Genomic DNA, 14,028 nt, shown 5'->3' with positions numbered 1-14,028 from the left:
TATTTTCTTTCCCCGCGATGTCATTAGCTGTCTGGAGGGAGTCTGCTCGTTAATTTATAAATTCACATTTTCTTTTCCTCCCTGCATCCTGTCGTCTTGTTACAAAGCTGGAGCGCAGCACAACAGGGTGCCCACGGGGAAGTTTTTAATGAAAATGTGATGAATTTCTCACTTGTAATTTGAGTAATAACCCGATGAACTGGCTGGGGAGGGAGAGCGGATAAAGCAGCAGCTTCTGCTTGCCATCCCTCCTCCTGCAAGCTGTTTGCAGCAGAGTGAGCGGAGCTGAGCCCTGGCCCTGCCTGTCTGATGCTTTTTAATGGATGGCTGCTAATGAGGGGATACACTCCAGCAGCTCCTCATTTGTCTCTCACATCTACTGGGGCCAGCAAGGAGCTGACTCATCATTATTTATTTCTGTATTAGTCTCCTGTATACCTGACACTGGGTAGAGCCCCAGGTAAAGCGTGAGCAATGTTTGTGTGCTGCCCTGGGGCTCCTGCAGCTTCTCTGGGGCTCAGTGGGGTCCCATAAAGCTTATGGGAAACTAAAGGGGCTGTGCTGTGGGGTGCCCAGGGTGTGCTGCCTGGCCCACGCCGTGCTCCCCTCTGCTGCAGGCCTGAGGATCCGGCTCTTCAACTTCTCACTGAAGCTGCTCACCTGCCTCCTGTACATCGTCCGCGTCCTGCTCGACAACCCCGAGGAGGGCATAGGCTGGTGAGTGCCGCCGGTGCCGGGCTCCCTGCCCGCCCCGCGCCATGGGGAGTGAGGATGTGTTGGCAGCCACTCACAGCGGGTGTGGAGATGCATCACAGATGGTTTTTCTCACTCCCGCTGTTTGAGTTGGTAGTTCAACAAAACTTGCTGGTCAGGTGGGCTTTGCTCCCTGCTCAAACCCCGTGGACAGACATGTGGGTGTCCGCCGGCCCTGCACGGCGCGCGGGGAAAAGGTGGTGGAAAAATTCAGAGTCATGGTCATTTCCAAATGCTGTCTGGCTCTAACGGTCAGGGGTGCAGCGTAGCCTTCAGGCACAGGCAGGAGCTCATGATTTCAGTGCATTGCCATGCAAGTATTTTCTGAATCCTGATGCCCTTGAAGACACTTATGCTAAATCCCATTTAAGCATTTGGGAAGGGAATATGTTTTGCCATTTAGATCCCTGAGGTGACAGATGATTACATTTGCTCTGGGTCTCAGTATAAACCTATTTTTAATATGTCCTTGCTTTGCTTAGCTCACATACAGTGCAGTGTGTTTTTTTCAAGAGCTAGGAGAATTAGCAATTTGATTTTCTCTTTGTAAAGGTTGCAGACTACTAAATACATCTGCATAGTCCAAAAGTGGTTTCAAACCTGGAAGAATTATGCATGACCCAGACACGCATCCTTGAAAGGTTTAGCACAGCTGCAGTTCAGGGATATCCACCTTTCTGAGGGTGTGTGACAAAATCAATGCATCCCTCGCAGCCAGGCAAGGGGAGAGCTTGGCGGCAGTGCTGCCTGCCTGGCAGGCTGCTCGGGGCACAGCTAGCCTTGTCCTCGAAGCTGCAGCTCAGCAGCTTTTGCTAATTGTAACCTGGCAATTCCCAGCTGCGGCCCTGTGTTTGAGCACTGTGCCCAGGGAACCCTGTGCCTGGCGAGTATCAGCATTTTGCAGCATCTCTGGTATGAGCTGAAGTACCTGATGGGTCTTATTCTCCTGTAATAAGATGTTAAAAACTGCCTGGGTGAGACAGGCTCCTGTGGAAAGCCCCAATTTTAGGTGCCAGTGTGCGTTTGGATCTGTGGGAGTGTTTGGGGGCATCCCCCAGCATCAGGACACAGCAGCGAGGGCACCCCCTGAGCCCGGGGAGTCAACGCCAGCACTCCTTTTCCTTCCTGACTGCTTTCCCCTGCTTTGTCTTTCTCTCCTTCTAGCTGGGAATGCGAAAAGCAGAATTACACAGCCTTCAACCAGTCCACGAAGATAAACTGGTGAGTCGAGAGTTGCTCCAGTGCTGGGATCTGGCTCTGCTGGGACATGGGATGGATGTGGCTGGTGCTGGCAGCTGCCTGTGGCCATTTCTTGGTCATGGGGTTGTTTGAGGGACTCTCCCAGGATCAAATCAATTGACAAGTGCTGGGGCTGCACCTTGGGAATGTCTTATCCTCAGAGCAGAGGCTGCTTGTCCAGTAAGACACACCAGTACCAGTCCTGTGCTGGATCCTGCATCAGTGGTGGCCTCAGATTTGCAGCCGGTGGGGGGGTAAAGGCACTGCTAGTTAGGCTACAGTTTAGATCCATTTTAAATTTTCTTTGCAGGTCACACATCTTCTGGGTGGATAGGAAAATGCCACTGTGGGCTGTGCAGGTGAGTGCCCAGCCCTCGGGCACGGTTGTGCAAGAGCAGAGCAGGAGTTGGAGCTGGGGTTTGAGCTCTGCCACCAGCGTGTCTCCGGGCATCCTCTGCCTGCAACAGTGAGGGGCAACGGGGTGTCTTGGGTGAGCAGAAAATGAGCTGGGGCTTCTGCTGGGAGCAGCCACATGGCCCTGGGTGAAAATCCCAGGGGCTGAGAGGGGCAGACAAGCTGTAGGAAGATGAAATCCTGAGGCTGGCTCAGCTCCTCCCCATGGTGCAGCTGTACCAGTAACGGGCTATTTTGAGGCCAGGGGAATCACAGGAGGGTCGAGCGCTCGCTGGCTCCTCGCGGGGCTGCCTGCACGCCTGTTGCTGGTGTGTGGCAGACACTCGCACCTCTAACCCCAACGGGTGCAGGGAAAGCAAACAAACAGGCCTTCATCTGCGATACCCGCGGGCTCCTCATCGCCCAGGCCAAGGGAGGGCTTGGCAGAGCTCTGATCGACTGACGATGCATCGAACGAGCCCTCAGCAGCCTTTGCCTGTCTCTGCAGGTCAGCATCGCTTTAATCAGCTTTCTGGAGACCATGCTGCTCATCTATCTCAGCTACAAGGTAAGAGCCCTGGGGCGGGCTGTGGACAGTGATGCTCAGCCTGGGTCTGACCCCCCAGCATGAATTCACTTCTCCTTCTTCGAGCTGTCTGGAGCCTGAAGCATCCTGAGAGGACGTTTGTCTCAGTGATGTCCCAGCTGGCTGCAGCTGTTTTCCTTTCTCACTCCTCCTTGGGCTGCCGGATAAGTGTTGTGCAGAGCAGAGCTGGGGGATCTCTTCTTTTTCCACTTTCCTTTAAATTCAGACCTCTTTTACAAAGGCTCACTGTTTTTATGGGGGGCCAGATTGACACACACCGAGTTTCCTAAGCTTGAGGATCGGGAGCTGAGCTCAACGCCGTGACTCCTGCTAGTGTCAAGGTCTGCTGCCTCCGGAGGTAGCAGGTGCTGCTCCAAGCCAGACAGGGAGAGGCACAAGCTGACTCCTTTGGACCAAAGCCCCTTAAAATGGCCAAGAAAAATGACCTTAACAAATGGCACCTTCTCAGGGTCCCTGGGCCAGTTGGCAGAAGAGCCTCAGACCCTGTGTCACCGCCTGGTTTGCGTGCCAGCGATCTGTATCAGTCACTCTCATTCTTTGTCCTTGCATGAAGCCTTATTGTCCCCCGGCTTTGTGACGGAGCAGCAGTGATGGACAGAGAGACAGACGGATATCGTGGCTGCAGAATGGACTGAACAGTTTGGGAAGGTTTTACTGGCTCCAGTGTGCCTGGCACCAGCACTGAATCTCTCTCCCGCAGGCAAACTGGAGCATCTCTCTGGCTGCTCTGGCATACTTCCCCCATCTAGCAGGATCTGTGGCAGAGTGAGAGATTTTTAATTACAAATTGGCATATTTTTAAGGTTGTTTAATTATTCTTTGTTTTTAATTCCTCAGGGAAACATCTGGGAACAGATTTTTCGCATTTCGTTCATCCTTGAGATGATCAACACGGTGCCATTTATTATCACGGTGAGTGTTTCCTGGTGAAATTTTACAACAGCTTTAAGTTTAATAAGTACTGTAGTTTTGGTGGTGAAATAAAGAAAAACAGATGTCTGGCCAAGTAGTATTTAAAGCTGGCAGGAAATTTTTGCTTCAATATTTTTCAATATAATGTCTTTCTCTGGAGTGTTATCCCAAAAGCCGTCCTCCATTTTCAGCTGCTCTGCTGCAGCCAGGGGAGCGGGGCTGCTTTCGGTGGCAGCCTCTGCAGAGGCCAGTGCTTAGTCTGGGGATGGATCCTTCCCAACAGGGCTTGAGTTGGCTGTTTATAGCTTTTTTTGATAAAGAACATGGGTTTTTCTGCGAGTAACTCTTGTTTTTGTAGATATTCTGGCCTCCTTTGCGGAATTTGTTCATTCCCGTGTTTCTGAACTGCTGGCTCGCCAAGTACGCCCTGGAGAACATGATTGTGAGTGACCGGCTGCATCCCACCCCTTTTGTCCTGGGTCCCTCTGCCCTGGGGATGCTGAGGGTGGCGTGGCTGGGAGGGGGCCCCTCGCCTGCCGCCGGCCCTCGGGCAGGTTTTTGGTGCTCGGTGTGTGCTGCCATGCTGGCGTTGGTGGGAGGTGAGGCTTTGCTAGCTGGCGATGCTGGGCTGTGGATCTTCAGTGTCTGAGCCACGCTGAGTCTGTTGGCTGCATATTGACAGGGCCATCCTCCGGCTGTCCCCGGGGTATGGCATTACAGCAGGATGAGGTATTCCAGCTGTTCCCACTCGAGCTGTCTCTCCTGGCAGCAGAGCCCAGACCTGCTCACAGAAATGCACATCTCTTTTCAAGGGCCAAATTCTGGCCTGACCTTCATGTGGGGGGCATTGCTGGAGCCAGCAAGACAGCAGTTAGTACTTGGAGGAGTACGTTACCCTCCGCCTCTCCGAGGTGGTGAGACCCCTGTCCTCTCTTCCCAGAACGACCTGCACCGTGCCATACAGAGGACCCAGTCTGCGATGTTTAACCAGGTGCTCATTCTGATCTGCACCCTCCTGTGTCTTGTTTTCACGGGGTGAGTGTTGCTCTTCGTTTCACACAACCACCTTCTTCATCCAGGGAAACTAACTTTGCACGTCCCAGGGGTGACTGGTGGAGCCAGGCTCTTGCAGGGCTTACAGGGGAGGGAGGTGGGGTGGGACCTTCCCAGCTGTGGTGGGGTGGCATTGCCAGGACATAACGTGGTGATTTGGGGAGCCAGAGGAGCTTCTGCCTTCAGGTAGTGTCTTCTAGCCTGAGTTTTTAGAGGTTTGTGCACACTGAGGAAAGCATAACTATACAGGGCTGCTGACTGGATTGACCTCCCAAGTCTCTGGCATCCTTCCTTTGCTAATGGGACAAGTCCCAGATCCTCAGGCTGAGTTTTGGACCTGGGGGAGCCATGGCGAGGAGTGTGCCCCAGGTTTCCCCTCCTGTCCATGGGCTTTGACTTGGGCACAGCCACATCTGCTGAAGCTTTGGGAGGACTCCCAGCACCACCAGCCCCCCGCGCCAGGCTCCTCCCCGCCTTGCTTCATTCCCAAGTGCACAGAACACTCCTCCCTAATTATATGATTTTAACAGAAACTTTTTAACGGGCATGTGTGAGAATAAGTGCGTTGTTGGAGGGAGATGGGTGATGCAGACACACGAGTCAGAGCAGGGCTGTGAGTGCTGCAGGGTCAGGGGCCGGGACAGCAGCCTCCTGCGGGGACACTGGCTCATTCACCAGGACACATTGCACTCGCTGGCTCCGACCGCGCTCTTCTCCCCACCAAGTTACCACGGCTGCTGGGCTCGTTTATGTAATAGGCCGCTGGGGCTCCTGCTAGTTAACTGGGCCCTTTACCCTGTGCATTGCCAACAACAAGGCCATCTCCTTATAGAGGAGTCAGTTCTCATCGCTGGGTACTTAGCTTTGAATTGGGCTTCTTGAATCTTCCTCTGGCTCCCTTGGTCTGGATTTGAAGCATATAATGCCATTAAGTTGCTGAATGGACAGGAAATGAAGCTTTTAGGCTCATGAGTCTTTGGCAATAAAGACCATCCTCTGATGCGAATGACTAATGCAGTTTTGAGCTCATCAGCGCCCATGGCACCTCCTGCCCGCTGAGGCTGTGGACGTGTTTCTTGGCGGATGTGGTAGGGCTACAATTCAGGTTCAGGATGATTTAGGTGACACTTGTTTTTAGCAAGATGACTTTGAAACTGCAGGTTTGTGGACTTATGCTGCATGCCTACCCGCGGGGAGCGAGACGGCTCTGCGGCACAGCTTTGCGAGGGCAGCGACACAGGGCCGGGAGTGGGCGGTGGGATCTGCCTCCTGCCTGCTGGAACACATCCCCTCTGTAACCAAGAGCCCTTCCCGCGGGCTGAGTCCCTCCAGAGCCTTGCTGAGAGAGCTGCTTGCTTCCACATTTTGTTTTTTGGCAATGCAAGGGCAGCCCTTGGGTGATGTTCAACAAGCTCTCCATGATATGGGCTTATCGTAACCCATCACCCAGGACCTAGACCTACCCTGGCTGCTTTGGTGAGCAACCACATCAAACTGTCCTTCATCTGTAAGCACCATCAGCTGAATTTTTGTTGGTGACATAAACCCACTGCTGATGCTGACAGTGTGTTACAGACAGATTTCCTCCATGGACATGGGTGTAAATCACCTTCTAGGATTCATAGACTTCAGCTCTGGGCACTGTGTGTCTCTGGGGTGGGGAAACACTCTCTGTGATGTGTACTTTCTCCCTTCAGGACCTGTGGCATCCAGCATTTAGAAAGAGCAGGTGAGAAGCTCTCCCTCTTCAAGTCCTTCTATTTCTGCATCGTCACCTTTTCCACTGTGGGCTATGGAGACGTGACACCAAAGATCTGGCCTTCCCAGCTCCTCGTCGTGATAATGATTTGTGTCGCCCTGGTTGTGCTGCCGCTCCAGGTTAGACCTGCACAGCCAAGGATGGGGAGGGATGCAGAGCCTGCACCCAGGCAGCCCTGCTGCTGGGGACATCAGCTCTCTGCCTTTGTTTGCAGTTTGAGGAGCTCGTCTACCTGTGGATGGAGCGGCAGAAGTCGGGAGGCAATTACAGCCGTCACCGTGCCCAGACAGAGAAACACGTCGTCCTTTGTGTCAGCTCCCTCAAGATCGATCTCCTCATGGACTTCCTCAACGAGTTTTACGCCCACCCGCGTCTGCAGGTGAGGACCAGGCGTGTTCTCATGTGCTCGCTCAGCGCTTGCCCTTGCTGGGCTTGCATCCACGCTGGGCACAGCCTGGTGGCGAGTGCCCTGCCCAGCCTCAGTGGATGGGGCAAAGAATAAGGTAAAACCCATCCCGGCCAGCACCGGGAAGCACGTGCTGCACTGGCCAAGGAGAGGTGACACGTGGTACCCTAAGGGCCACCTCGCTTTGCCATCTCTGTGGTGGGGCTCTCTCTGCCTTATCCACTCCATTTTCCAGCCAGGTCTGTTAGAGCACTGGGTAAGCACATGGAGAGGGACCAGAGGGACTTTCCTAAATGTAAGGATGTCTTTGCTGAATGAAGAATCTCAGACAGAAACAGAACCTGTAATTACTAAACCTCGGTGGGATTCACCCAGCTCTTACTGGAGTATCCCCACATAATGAGTGATTTTCTTGCAAATGACTGTGCCTTTCCTGCTCCCCAGGATGAGAGCATCACAGACGTGTTTCAGATTTGCATTTCATTCCAACACTCACATGCGCTTCATTACCATCGCCCAGTCCTGACTCCATACATTCCAGCTTTAAAATCCTGCTCATCGCTGTAACTGCAAGAGGCTCCACTTTGCTGTGGGCGTGCAGCTCTTTCCTAGTTCCCTAGTCAGCGTGCCTGCATTGGTTTTATTATGCAGAACAGGGTGGAGAAGGTACTGTTTCCCAAGACCCTTGCAGGACCCTGGCACAAGGGCAGGGGGTGTCACACACCAGGAGCAAATATCAGAAGCCCCAGAGGAGCTGTTTGCTCAGTCAGCAAACTCCCGTGTCCCGGCTCGCTGCGGCAGGCGTGCGCGGAACCACCAGCCCGCCGACCCACGCGAGCCTCTCTCTTGCAGGATTACTACGTGGTGATACTTTGCCCAACAGAGATGGACATCCAGGTGCGGCGGGTCCTGCAGATCCCTCTGTGGTCGCAGAGAGTGATTTACCTCCAGGGCTCTGCGCTGAAGGATCAGGACCTCATGAGAGCCAAGTGAGCAAAGGGACATGCTGCACGTTCATGGCGAGGCCAGTCCTGCCATGCTGCGGAGCTGCCTGTGGGCCTTGGAGCCGCGGAGGGGGGTCCCCAGTGATGTCAGCCCAGATGCATGGCGATGGGCATCCCTACATGCCTCTGCTGGGGTCTCGGAGGGGGTGGGCAGTGCCCATCTGGTATGGGCAGATGCCCAGCTTTACTAGCCCATGCAATTCATGGGGTCATTGCTCTCTGTTTGTAGGATGGACAACGGAGAAGCCTGCTTCATTCTCAGCAGCCGAAACGAGGTGGACCGCACCGCGGCGGTAAGCCAGGCCTGGGGCATGGCACAGTTGGAGAAGATTAATTTCTCAGGCCAGAAGGGCCCGGGTGATCTCTGCATCTTGCCTCTGCACAGCACAGGAGCGCGCTGGGAGGCAGCCGGGGCAAGAGCATGGGGTTTGAGTGCTGAGCTCTGTCCCCTGGGTGCCCACACAGGCTGTGCACCCTGTGTGCCCTGGGGCAGCTCATCCCAAAACCTCCTCGCCTAATGCAATCTTACCCCAGCCTTGGCAGGGACTTTGCTGGGAAGATCTTAGTTGTGGAGCCACGGGAGAGGGAGGAGGTGGCAGCAGTGACAGCTCTCGCTGCCAGCTGGTGCCAGGGATGCTGCCCGTGCTGTGGCGGTGGCTCTGTCTGCCCGTGCCGTCCTGAGCCCATGTGGCCCCACTGGAGGGGTGCCAGGCTCCCTCCCTGCTGCTGAGGCACTGTCTGGCCCTTCCCTCCTTTGGCACTTGGCACTTCTGCTTGGAACAAAGCTGCCGAAGGGTCCCTGTGGGCAGGCAGTGACCACAGAGAAACAGAGGTGGCATGGGGACAGCCCCTGTGTGCCACCTTCCCTCTGCTGTCCCAGTTGCCCATCAGTGCTGGGTTTTGGGGAGCAGGGGAGGGAGGTTATCCCCCGTTAGCCGTGGGTGCTGGAGGAGCCCTTGCCATACATCTCCACAGTGGCTGGGTGCTTTGCAGTTCATCCTGGGTGTTTGGGAAAATAATCCGTCAGACAAGTAGCTCTTGTTCTTCTCCTCCGCCAGGACCACCAGACCATTCTGAGAGCCTGGGCTGTGAAAGATTTTGCTCCAAACTGTCCTCTCTATGTTCAGATCCTAAAGCCTGAAAACAAGTTTCATGTCAAGTTTGCCGGTGAGTTGGAGGGGCTGCGCAGCAGCGGGCAGCACTGCTCGCGTCGCTGGTCTGGACTATCTTACCTGCCATCATGGATGTTTCCAGTGGTGTTTCCATCTTAGAGGAGTCTGTGACCTGGTGCTGAGACTCCTCCCCATCGCACACAAGTCCCACGTGTGCCTGTGTGTGCGTCCCCACGGACATGGCAGTGGTGGCCTCAGTGGGCTGGTCTCCACCTGGCTGCTTTCCAGCCTGCATCCCTGTTTTCCTGCCTACATTAATGCCAGTTGTGGTGTTCCCCATGGGCTGCTGATCATCTGAAAGCCCTCCCAGACTGGCAGGAGGAGGAAGCCCCCAACGCCACCCAAAAATTACTGCATCCCTGGGCACCACTGGCTGAGGAACCCATCTGTCTCCCTCCCCGCTGTGACAGTCCCCTCTGCCTTTCAGATCATGTTGTCTGTGAAGAGGAGTGCAAATACGCCATGCTGGCGCTGAACTGCGTCTGCCCTGCCACCTCCACCCTCATCACACTGCTGGTGCACACCTCTCGAGGCCAGTGAGTGCTGCCTGCATGCCACCCTGCCTGCCCCTGCCTGCCCTTGCCCAGCCTCCACTGCCCCAGTCTGAGCATGGAAGGATGGCAGAGACTGGGAATAAAAATATCTTCTTTATACTGGCCTGGTCCCGTGGGCAGGAAGGTTAATTCACAACCCGTGCAAACCTGGACAGCTGGAAGCAGCTTTGCCAGCCCAGTACAGTGATGGTGTGGGTTCACGCTCCTTGGCCAGTCACAAATGTCTGAATTTTGGGTAAACTGCCATCAAAAGAGTTATGAAACATCATTGCCAGATGACTCTCACCCCATGCTCAGACCTGTTTGCCAACACGGGCTCTGAACCCTGCCTCTACACCCCCCTGGGAGCCCTCATTAAATAAAAAGGCATTTAAAATCAGAAATGAAAATGAGCTCATCCTCAGCCTGCAAATGCCGACATCTCGTGGAGATGCGTCACTGTAATCTCGCCGCCGTTGGTCTAAATGGCAGTTTCAGCACTTATTAGCACTCCCACCATGTGGCTCTGCCCCAGGAACTGCCTCATGTGCTGGGGTCTGTGCCAGAACTGGGGTGTCCCATCCTGGCACCATGGAGGGGTCCCATCCCAGCACCAAGGGTTCCATCCTGGCACCGGCAGGGTCCTATCCTGGCACCAGTGGGTCCATCCCAGCACCAGGTGGGTCTATCCCAGCACACTGCTCCTGTCATTGCAGGGAGGGCCAGGAGTCCCCGGAGCAGTGGCAGCGGATGTATGGGCGCTGCTCGGGCAACGAGGTCTACCACATCCGGATGGGCGACAGCAAGTTCTTCATGGAGTATGAGGGGAAGAGCTTCACCTACGCCGCCTTCCACGCGCACAAGAAGTGAGGGCAGGGGAGTGACAGGCAGGGGTGGGCAAGGCATATCTGACTATCTGCATCCCTGGGGGGTCAGGGCTGGGGCTGGAAGGGCCCTGCGTGGTCCTTTGTGCAGGGACAAAGCCCCAGAGGGGCTTTTTTCCAGCTGTGAATGTCCACATCGTGCTCCCGGCACAGGTATGGCGTCTGCCTGATCGGCATCCGAAGGGAAGAGAACAAGAGCATCCTGCTGAACCCCGGCCCGCGGCACATCATGGCAGCGTCTGACACCTGCTTTTACATCAACATCACCAAAGAGGAGAACTCCGCTTTCATTTTCAAGCAGGAGGAGAAGCAGAAGAAGAAGGGCTTTGCGGGGAGAGGCACCTACGACGGCCCATCCCGCCTGCCTGTGCACAGCATCATCGCCAGCATGGGTGAGTTGGGGGGGCCTCGGCAGGGCAGCAGGGCTCCCCGGGAGCTCCCCACCCCATCTCCTTCTCCAGGTTTTGTTTCATTTCCTTCCCTTCCCCAGGTTTGGTTTTATTTAGCTTTTTTAAATTTTTGCGCTTTTTAAAAAAATTTTTTAAATTTTGCTCCTTGCCATGCCCCTGCACCTGGGTTTTGTTGAAGCCACTGAAAATCCCTGTCTGTCCCCTGTCCTGGTCACCTCACCAGTAAAATACACACTGCTCCTTGCACCCTGGGTGCTCTCAGCAAGCTCAAATATCATTATTAAAGCTCGTGATGTCCATTATCATTAATGGTATTTGCATAAATGTCCCAAGCCCTGTCTGGAAGAGTAAATGCCATCAGCCACATCCTAAATCATGTTTATGAGTCACAACCGGACGAAGAGCATAGCTTGGTCTGCAGCGAGTGGTGCATTTTCACAAATAAAAAAATACCATGAATCATTACTGCCAGCTTGTATCTGGGGAGAGCAAGTTTTGGGGCAGCTGCGCTACATGAGCGGGTTATATTTCAGGCAAATAATTTATGCGTTTGTACTCATGAACAGCAATTTGCATAGATTATACCCCAGCAAGCCACAAAGCACTTTGCTGAACAGCGTTCGTTAGTGTTCTCGTTACGTGGCTCGTTCGCAGAGGGACCTTTGGCAAAGACAAACGAGAGGGAGAGAAAGGGTGCGAGTGCCTGGCGAGTGCAGCGCCTGGGCTTTGCTTACTGGGAAAACCCCCCCTGTTCCTGACCATCTAAAAATAACCAGCCAAGACCCGGACAGGAGCCTCGGTGGGGGTTTCTGATGGTGACTTGGTGGCCCTGGTCAAATCTTCGTAAATAGGTTTGATTTTGGGAAGCTGCTGGAGGACAGGGTGTGGAGGTCGCTGCTGGGTGCTTTGCCCATTGATAGTTTGGCTTCATCTGGGTTGTATTGAACGGGCACGACGCACGGCCCCCCGTGCTCCACCTCATCCCCACGCAAGGCTCAAGGGCGCGATGTTTGCCGACGCAGCTCTCTTCACCTCCTTATAGCATGTTTGCTGTGCTTCCTTCCCCGCCGTGTCCAGGTACAGTAGCCATGGACCTGCAAAACACAGAGTGCCGCCCCACTAACAGCAGCAAGCTGGCGCTGCCGGCGGAGAACGGCTCCGGCAACCGCCGGCCCAGCATCGCGCCCGTCCTCGAGCTGGCCGACACCTCGTCCCTGCTGCCCTGCGACCTGCTCAGCGACCAGTCGGAGGACGAGATGACACAGTCGGACGAGGAGGGGTCGGCGGTTGTGGAGTGAGTTGCTGCCTCGTTTCGGAGAGACAGGGACCGTTGTAAATGGCGGGTGTGCAGTGGTGCCTGAGGGATGCTCAGGCTCAGCCCCTCTTGGCTTTTGCATGAGCACGTGAGCATCTGTACCACGGGCCATCACCGCTTGGCCTCAAGCCTTTTGGGCTAATCTGGGGAGGTCTCCTCTGGGTATCAGCAAAGTTGCACCAAGGCAGCTCGTTCCATCAGTCCTCTCGCCTCCCTTCACTCACTGATGAAAGAAGATCCCATTCTCCATTGCACATAAATAAATAATGCAAAATAAATATTTTCTCCAGCTTTAAAGCTGGTTTTAGTTTATGACAGCCAGATAAGTACTTGCTTTACTGATTACCTGTTTGGATGCTGTCACAGCGATGTGGGGAGTTTACCGAGTATCTGCAAATTCTCACAAATCGGCTTTTAATTCATGTCCACCTTTAGGTGCTCTTTAAATGAAAATTTCTGCTTCTGCTTCCATCAGAAATACTAATGGTGATTTTTTAAAATATCTGTTCACCAAAACAAAGCCTAAAAATGAACTGTGAGGTTTTTCTTGCTTTTTCATACAGCTCAGCATTGCCCTCTTCTCCTGGAGCTCTCTGCCCTGTCTCCCTTCAGCTGTGCTCAATGGTCCTGTCTGCTGCCTTCTCCACCCATGCTGGGAACACTGCATATTTACAGTCTCATGACCCTTTGCAGAGCAAAAATTATTCCTAAATATGTATATTTTGGAAAATTTCCAGCTGCTGCAGGAGAGCTTTGCAAGGCATTTGCCAGTGATGTGCTTGAATCCCGTGCTGCTGCTATTAAATGTTTTTCCCAGCGTTGTATATGTGGAAAGCTCTCCCCGTGTCCTCACCTGCTGGATGTTCTCTCTGCTGCAGGTATGTGAAAGGCTACCCACCGAACTCCCCCTACATCGGGAGCTCCCCGACTCTTTGCCACCTTTTACCCGAGAAAGCCCCATTCTGCTGCCTGAGGCTGGACAAGGTACGATGGGGGTGCGTGTGGCTGCCTGGGGGCTGCAGCCCCCCCAGGAGCGGGATGGCTCCATGCATGGTGGGTGGGCGGCCGAGAGCCGCATGCTGAGTCCCTGTGCTGCCTTCCACCGCACAGGGCTGCAAGCACAACAGCTTTGAAGATGCCAAAGCCTACGGGTTTAAGAACAAACTGATTATCGTTTCGGCTGAGACAGCTGGGAACGGACTGTATAACTTCATTGTCCCCCTTCGTGCGTACTATCGGTCCCGCAAAGAGTTGAACCCGATTGTGTTGCTGCTGGACAACAAGCAAGTACTTTTCTGCGGATGTTTTCCATCATGCTGAGCCCTCCCCTGTGTTTTCACAGGCATCTCAGTCTGTGGGGATGGGAGCGTGGGGGAATGGCAGTGCCACTGTCAGCTCCCTCAGCTAATGTTGGTCCTGGGGACTCCTGGGTGGGTTTTGTGTTTATCTTTGCTCCATGGACTTGCTGAACCACGTTGCTCCCTGTTGCTCTTCCTCCAGGCCCGAGCACCACTTTCTGGAAGCCATCTGTTGTTTCCCCATGGTTTACTACATGGAGGGTACGATCGACAAGTAGGTGTTTCCATAT

General features: G+C 54.2%; 1 protein-coding gene across 7 annotated transcripts in view; it reads left to right on the top strand.

Annotated features, from left to right (window-relative positions):
• The window catches only part of KCNT1 (potassium sodium-activated channel subfamily T member 1), an 89,846-nt gene that overhangs the window by 63,128 nt on the left and 12,690 nt on the right, over positions 1 to 14,028 (top strand). For 6 of the 7 annotated variants that reach the window (XM_074891287.1, XM_074891289.1, XM_074891286.1 and 3 more), the window contains 19 exons: positions 618 to 717; positions 1,918 to 1,974; positions 2,303 to 2,351; positions 2,894 to 2,953; positions 3,830 to 3,904; positions 4,263 to 4,346; positions 4,845 to 4,939; positions 6,655 to 6,835; positions 6,931 to 7,095; positions 7,975 to 8,111; positions 8,356 to 8,419; positions 9,185 to 9,293; positions 9,726 to 9,834; positions 10,548 to 10,697; positions 10,869 to 11,107; positions 12,203 to 12,419; positions 13,319 to 13,424; positions 13,551 to 13,723; positions 13,941 to 14,012. In XM_074891287.1, coding sequence (XP_074747388.1) covers positions 618 to 717; positions 1,918 to 1,974; positions 2,303 to 2,351; positions 2,894 to 2,953; positions 3,830 to 3,904; positions 4,263 to 4,346; positions 4,845 to 4,939; positions 6,655 to 6,835; positions 6,931 to 7,095; positions 7,975 to 8,111; positions 8,356 to 8,419; positions 9,185 to 9,293; positions 9,726 to 9,834; positions 10,548 to 10,697; positions 10,869 to 11,107; positions 12,203 to 12,419; positions 13,319 to 13,424; positions 13,551 to 13,723; positions 13,941 to 14,012 — 2,242 coding nt within the window. The remainder of the gene's footprint in view (positions 1 to 617; positions 718 to 1,917; positions 1,975 to 2,302; positions 2,352 to 2,893; positions 2,954 to 3,829; positions 3,905 to 4,262; positions 4,347 to 4,844; positions 4,940 to 6,654; positions 6,836 to 6,930; positions 7,096 to 7,974; positions 8,112 to 8,355; positions 8,420 to 9,184; positions 9,294 to 9,725; positions 9,835 to 10,547; positions 10,698 to 10,868; positions 11,108 to 12,202; positions 12,420 to 13,318; positions 13,425 to 13,550; positions 13,724 to 13,940; positions 14,013 to 14,028) is intronic. The other variant, XM_074891288.1, reaches the window with a different exon arrangement.

The sequence above is a fragment of the Strix uralensis genome, chromosome 21, assembly GCF_047716275.1.
Source record: "Strix uralensis isolate ZFMK-TIS-50842 chromosome 21, bStrUra1, whole genome shotgun sequence".
NCBI lineage: Eukaryota > Metazoa > Chordata > Aves > Strigiformes > Strigidae > Strix > Strix uralensis.
Note: the sequence above shows the minus strand (reverse complement) of the source record. Positions and strands in the feature narration are given on the sequence as shown.